Source organism: Perca flavescens, chromosome 21 (assembly GCF_004354835.1).
Source record: "Perca flavescens isolate YP-PL-M2 chromosome 21, PFLA_1.0, whole genome shotgun sequence".
NCBI lineage: Eukaryota > Metazoa > Chordata > Actinopteri > Perciformes > Percidae > Perca > Perca flavescens.
Window position 1 is genome coordinate 9,228,648 of NC_041351.1, and position 6,979 is coordinate 9,235,626.

The 6,979-nt window shown below is 37.8% G+C and overlaps 1 protein-coding gene across 1 annotated transcript; it reads left to right on the forward strand.

The window, feature by feature from the left end:
- The first annotated feature begins 1,071 nt into the window (after positions 1–1,071).
- On the forward strand, positions 1,072–4,524 carry nat9 (N-acetyltransferase 9). The gene is made up of 6 exons (XM_028568023.1): positions 1,072–1,252; positions 1,639–1,748; positions 2,226–2,366; positions 2,535–2,594; positions 3,234–3,328; positions 3,420–4,524. Exons 1-6 carry the CDS (start codon positions 1,176–1,178, stop codon positions 3,567–3,569), a joined length of 633 nt encoding a protein of 210 aa, XP_028423824.1. The 5' UTR covers positions 1,072–1,175; the 3' UTR covers positions 3,570–4,524.
- The last annotated feature ends 2,455 nt before the right edge of the window (positions 4,525–6,979 follow it).

The following is a 6,979-nucleotide window of genomic DNA, read 5'->3' on the forward strand; positions in this document are numbered from 1 at the left end:
AATTATAAATTAAATTGGTTATAAGAAATCAAATGCAGACAGTAAAAGCATGGTTAAATTTGATGGATACTACATAGTTACAGCTTTTGGAGCTGGTAGAAGCATACTTTATAACATATATTCTTTATTTATACTTTATTTTTTTATGTATATGTGTCTATGATTAATGGTGGAATGTAACTAAGTACATTTACTCAAGTACTGTACTTAATTACAATTTTGAGGTACTTGTACTTTACTTTAGTATTTCCATTTTCTGCTACTTTATACTACTCCACAACATTTCAGAGGGAATATTATCCTCAGCTATACTAGCTCAGCTGCCACATTAAAGTGGTATTAATCTAGCAATAATCATAATCCAATAATATAATATATATTATTGTGAAAGGGCCATTGTGCATAATGAGTACTTTTACTTTTCGTACTATTAAATACATTTTCATACTAATATTTTAACTTGACTAAGATTTTGAATGTATCACAATCATAATCAGAAAAAGATTTGTTGCCAGTAGCACTTACTAAGAATTTGCTTTGGTTGATTGTGCATACATAAAAACATATTTAAACATGAATATGAAACAAACAAACAAACAATACAGAGACAAAGAACATATTCGTAACCAGGTTTAAAAATTAGCACCATCTTACCAAGTGCTGGAAAAAATGCAAGTGGCTGGTAGATTTGAGTCACTCACCAGCCAAAAAAAACATGGTAATCTATTGAGTGGCTGGTGAAATTTGAACATTCACTAGCCATTTGGCTGGCGGATGAAAAAGTTAATTTTGAACCCTGCATATAACTAATTTATGTAACATTAAGAAAAAGAAAATGACTTTCACTTGTAATGGTGTATTTTCTTATACTGTGGTATAACTATTTTGTATTTACTTGAGTATAAGATCTCAATACTTCTACATCTCAACCAATTTTCAATTAATAATTTTTAACACGGTATAATATCTGACCTGACCTCACAGGCTCTTCAGTGCTCTCTGATGTTGTCCAGCAGGTGGCGCCCACCGCCTGTACATCACTGAGCGCTGCCGCAGTTTGAACCACCGAGAGACAAAGCGGAAGTAGAGTTGAAATCGAAATGGACGTGAAGCTGATTTAATATTATTATTATTATTATTAGCCATATCGGTGGTTTGTGTCTGGTTTTAACACCATGAAGATAAATGAGAACACTTTACTGGAGGGACACAACGCTGTGTTGGTTCCTTACAATGCAGAGCACGTGCCCAGGTAACACCAACGGCCGTTAGTTAATATCGATTCATTCAGTGTGTCTCTTTAATTCTCCTTTGTGCTTATTCCTTTCATTTGTCCATCTGCTCATCTTCTTGTTAGCAGAGTGAGTTTTTATTATTTCTTCATGTTTACATTTGGCTGATCTGGTTACTAAATATAGTGTCAAATTAATTTGACTTTATATTTGGAAAAATGTATTAAATAGTGTATTACAGATCTTGTACTATGAAATCGCCCCGTTAAAAAAAAAAAAATCTGAAAAGAGGTTTCTTAAAGATCTTCAGAACATGACGATTTATTGTGGTGTAATAATCATCAGAGAATTATTTTTCTGTGATTTAGAAACCACCTTCAGTCACTTTCCATGTCTTTTATATCAGGTATCATGAGTGGATGAGGTCTCCTGAGCTGCAGCAGCTGACTGCTTCAGAGCCACTGACCCTGGAACAGGAGTACGACATGCAGAAGAGCTGGAGGGAAGATGATGACAGTAATGTGCACACAAATAACACTTTTTCAGTTCTTATAAATGCTCTAAAGAGTCATCTTAATAGCTGCAGATCAGCCAAGATATATCAACAGAAATCCTGTATCATCTCTCAAAGTTTAAAGGAGTTATTCCAAAAAACATACTGTATATCCTCAATAGGGGTGTTGAAATTAATCATTACATTGATGCATCACGATGCAGACCTGGATGATTCTACATAGATGCAGTGACAGACCATAATCGATTATTGTCTAATGATAATACTTGATTTTCCGCTCGCTGCCTTTTTATTGTTTTTGTCTTTTGGTCTGATGTCTGCTGTGTTCAGACTCCACTACATTCAGGAAGTGTCTTTTTAAAGGGCAGATACAATAAAAAGGGGAGTTTATATATATATATATATTTTTTTTTTTCAACCTTTTATATTTATGGAAAATCTGTTTCATTATTATTTTTCTTTAAATTTTGTCTTTCCAGAGTGCACGTTCATCATCTTGGACAAGCAGCGGTGGGCGGACACCAGTGTAGAAGAGGAGCAATGTATGGTGGGAGATGTCAACATCTTCCTGACTGACCCCACAGACCCATCCCTGGCTGAGTTGGAGGTCATGATAGCAGGTGACGCCCAAGTGTTATCCAAAAGAAAAGGCTTATCAAACATGTACAATCTTCCTGTGTTTTGGTTTTTACATGTTACTCATTTCCTGCATTTATTTTTCTATTATGACACTAGAGTAGTTGTATTTTTTCATTTCCTGATACTTATGAAGTTTATTGTTTTTACAGAGCCCAGTCACAGAGGCAAGGGCATCGGGAAAGAGGTGACACGCATGATGATGAGCTACGGTGAGCTATATAGGTTATATGTTCTATAGGACATCTTAGACTTGAGAGGGGGGGAACGACATGCAGCAAAGGGCCGTGGGTCAGAGTTGAACCCGCAGCCGCAGTGTCGAGGAATGTAGCTCTATATGGGCGCCCGCTCCACCAGGTGAGCTACCCAGGCGCCCCTGTCAGAAGACATATTAAGGCCTGTTAATGGGGCAAACGTTACTTAGAGATGACTGATTTTGGCAACCCCTTGTCAGGTTCCAGACCTTTTGAATTGCTGCCCAATTTTCTATTTGGTCACTTGCTACTGACTTGGTTAGGGCAAAACAACATCTTCTCAAACAGAAACGGTGGTTGTATAAAATAATGAGACTGCAGGGCCGAGAGCAATGACAGCAAATACATTTTTCAAAATAATTTGAAATATTATATCGTCAAATACAAATTATACCCACAGTGGCTTTGACTTAGTTTCAGGTGGGAAAATATATTTTTTTTTCTGGGTTTTAAATCACGTATGGGAGAGAGCTGCTGCTGCTGCAATGTCCTATAATTTATTAATGTTTCATTTCAGACTACAGCCAGCACGGGAGTAAACTGGTTACCGTTTGTGAATAATAGTATTTGAATGGTGGTAATCTTGTCTTCCACCAGGAGTCACCAAACTCGGGGTCAAAAAGTTTGAAGTGAAAATTGGGCTGGACAACCAGGTCAGCGTCGCCATGTTCAAGAAACTCCACTTCCAGGAGGTAATAAGGTCACGATCTCAGCGTGTGAAAAGGCCCCAGAATGTGAACGTTTTGTAAGTGAATCTAACCGTGGCCCTCGTGTCGGTTGCAGGTGTCTGTATGTAAGGTGTTCAAAGAGGTGACCCTCGAGATGATGGTGGACGAGCCCGTCCGGGCGAGGCTGCTGGATGACACCGCCGACATGAAGGAGAGAGACTACAGACAGACCTGCAGCAACAGACAGGAACTGGTGTCACAGTGAAGGGCTGAGCTGCACTCGCATGTCCGAAAGACTTCCAGCAGCGAGATCATTCTGCACACAGCGGAGGGGAAGCTGAGCTGAAATCTAGCATGTGCTTTTACCTTTTTAGACATTTACCCACATCTGGAGAGGTGGGAAGTACATTTATTCAAGTAAAGTTTTGAGGTACTGGTTCTTTATGTCAGTATTTCTACTTTTCCACCACTACATTTCAGAAGGAAATATTTTACTTTTCACATTTAATATATTTATCTGACAGCTGGAGTTACACTGTATGGCCAAAAGTTGCTGTCAATCTGCTGCTATAACAGCCTCCACTCTTCTGGGAAAGCTTCCCACAAGACTTCTCATTCAGCCACAAGAGCATTAAGGTTGCTCTTGAGGTTGGGCATTGATATGTTGGGTGATAGAGCCTGTTCATCCCAAAGTTGTTGGATGGGAATTATAGTCCTATCTCGTTTTTTCTTTTTCTTTTCATGTGCCTGACTATGTGTATATGGGCATTATCATGTTGAAACAGGAAAGGCTGTTCCTCTAAAGTTGAAAGCTCACTATTAGCTGTAATATTATTGTATTTAGATTCCCCTTAATTAAACTAAAGGGCCTAACCCAAACTATAAAAACAACCCCTGTCTACTGTTACCCATATAGTGTATATTACAGATTCAGATTTTACCTTCAACATGAGATGAATGTCTGTCTCATATTTTAAATCTTGTATCTCCATTATTGAAAGTGTTCAGGAACCCTGAAAACAGCCTTTTCTTCCTTTCATCCCTCCTTTTTCTTTGGAGACATGGAATTTATCAGTACACTTATTGCTAACACTTCTTAACTTAAAGAGTAAAAAATCTCCCTGTAAAACTTCTACCTGTGGAGTATTTTTCCGTTTCTGTGTCGCAACTTCTTCTGAATGCGTCTTTCACAACTGTACAGATTAAACAAACAAGATATAGCGTGTGTTAATTATTGAGCTTTAGTTATGCTGGTAGGTGGATTTTGTTACCTTCTAACAGAGCCCGACTAGCTGTTTGCCCCTGTTTCCAGTCTTTATGCTAAGCTAAGCTAACCAGCTGCTGGCTGAGGCATCATATTTGCGGTACAGACATGAGAGTGGTATCAATCTTCTCATCTAACTCTCTGAAAGAAAGTGAAAAGCTGCTTTTTTGCTTTTCCCCCAACTAGTGAACAATATTTCCTGCAAATTGAAAAGTAAGACAAACTTGCTTAATTATCTTCCACTTCCGCTAAAAGCCCACAAACAACAACAGTTGTTTGGCCTACAGTTCCTTTTAATATCCAGACTAACTGCTTTTCTCGGAAGCATTTGTAGTTGAACAATAGAAATTAAGGATAAAAACGTTGTGTGGTTTTTAATGTTTTTTTCTAGCGGAAGTGGTTAATTCTATTCGGGTTGGCAGCATCTAAGTGAATCCTCATCAATTGAAAACCCAAAACCTCATGATCCATTTTGGGTAAACCATTTTAAGATCCTAACATCACAGGGCCCACAGGTGCATGTTTTGTAGTGATGTTATCCGTGTACCATCTGCTTCAAGGCATGCATCAAAGAAATGATCCAATTTGGAATGAAGCTTTGTATCGGAGCTTGATTTGTTTTGAGATAATCACGTGACCAGTTACATCCGAAGCTTCATTTCACACACACCCACGTGACTGCTTCGAAGTTGAATTCAAAGCTTTAAAAATAGTGCGACACAGGGCGCATATTTGTGGGTTGTTGCAGTATGAGAGTTAGTGAATATAGAGGGATTATTATAGCGAGTAGAGAGTTTATTGCAGGTAAGAAAAGAAACAGTGGAACAGTGGAAAAAGTTCTGCCCTGGAACAGTGGAAAAAATTCAGTTCTGAATAGAAATTACATTTGTTTCCCACAAACATTTGTCACAAAGCACAATAAAATCCCCCTGACCTGTCCACGAGCGCTGTTATTATCCATAAGCACCATCACTGTCCCAAAGTATGTCCTTGCCACTGTTAAAGCACTGCCCCAATCAATTGACTCATACAATTTCTATAAACACCACACTGTCAGTAGACTACATGTCAGACTGTTAGATTGCTCATTTAGCGTACGCCTTCTGCACTACCTATCTCACCTATTTGCCTGAGGAGACAATGTTGCTCTAGCCTACGTACTCAATATAATCACAGAAATGTGTGTGCAATGTGTTCTTCATTCATTTCCCTCACAAATTGATGTATTTGTTTACAAATACAAGACAAGTTCACAACCAAAATCCTAACTTTATTGTTTTTTTTGTGGAGAAGGCAATTACATTTTTATTTATGCAAGGTCCCAAATAGGCTTAGTTATTTATGTCATTATTTATTTATCCATGAATTCATACTCGAAATGTATTCATCTTCGACTCAATGACATCCATGGCTAATATCTGTGAAACAGTTTGTGACGCAATGCTATCCTTAACTCCCACCAGCAGATGTCCTCATAGAGTTCTGAAGCTTCGAGTATTGAACCTTTATTCGATACAATTGGATTGAAAGCTTCACTGGTTCAGAAAGCTTCAGTTCGCCATCATTAATGTTTTGTAACATACATACATAAAACAGAACTGTAAAATTTAAACAAAATAGATGCAAAAGGCAAGTTTGGGCCTCTTTATATTTGGTCAAATCTAACTTCTGACTTTGTGTTTCTAAAATTCAAACAGTTGACTTTCAGAAGAGACCAGGATCATGACTTTGATCAAAATGGTTCAGGAACATCCCATTTTAACTTAAAAAGAGTATTTTTGTGCACCAAAAACAGGGTGCTTTTTAGGGGGTTAAAAATGTTGTCTTTCAAATTTAAGTGCAGAATAAATCATGTAGGAAAGAGTAGCATTTCCATTTCCTGGTGCACAACCAGTAACCACTGAAGCCTAATTGGTTGTGAAACACATCTCTTGTACATTACAACAAACATATTTGTCTCATGTTCCTCCTAATTGCCCCATTAGTCTGCTGCATTTCTTAGAATTGTCTTTTGAACAGAAGGCTGGTTAAGATCGAATGCCAACTGCAGGAGCTTTATTGAACGCCTTTGTGACCCCAAATGTAAAGTGGAAGCATATAATTCTGATTTGTATCCTCTCAAACCTCAGTGTGCTATTTCCTCCTATCCCAGTCATGTAATTTGAACGTTTTGACATCACAAGAGATATTTATTTGAGGCATGTAGTTTTAAAGGTTCAATTTCTATAACAGTTAGACTTCCCTCTACTGAGTGGACATATTAGACACATTAAAGGAGTTTAATCAGGCTAATGGCGATAGTGGTTACTTGCTGTCAGACTGCTATCTCTGTATTCCTCATATGAGCTCATTCACATTAAGTAAGTACAATTTATTTGTATAGCACCTTTCACAGATAAAAATTGCAAAGT

What these genes read in the sequence shown, in the direction of transcription:
- nat9 (XM_028568023.1), top strand. Translation starts at nt 1,176, where the DNA reads ATGAAGATAAATGAGAACACTTTACTGGAGGGACACAACGCTGTGTTG. An exon ending in AATGCAGAGCACGTGCCCAG is followed by an intron (nt 1,253 to 1,638) that starts GTAACACCAACG and finishes CTTTTATATCAG; the next exon opens with GTATCATGAGTGGATGAGGT. An exon ending in CTGGAGGGAAGATGATGACA is followed by an intron (nt 1,749 to 2,225) that starts GTAATGTGCACA and finishes TTGTCTTTCCAG; the next exon opens with AGTGCACGTTCATCATCTTG.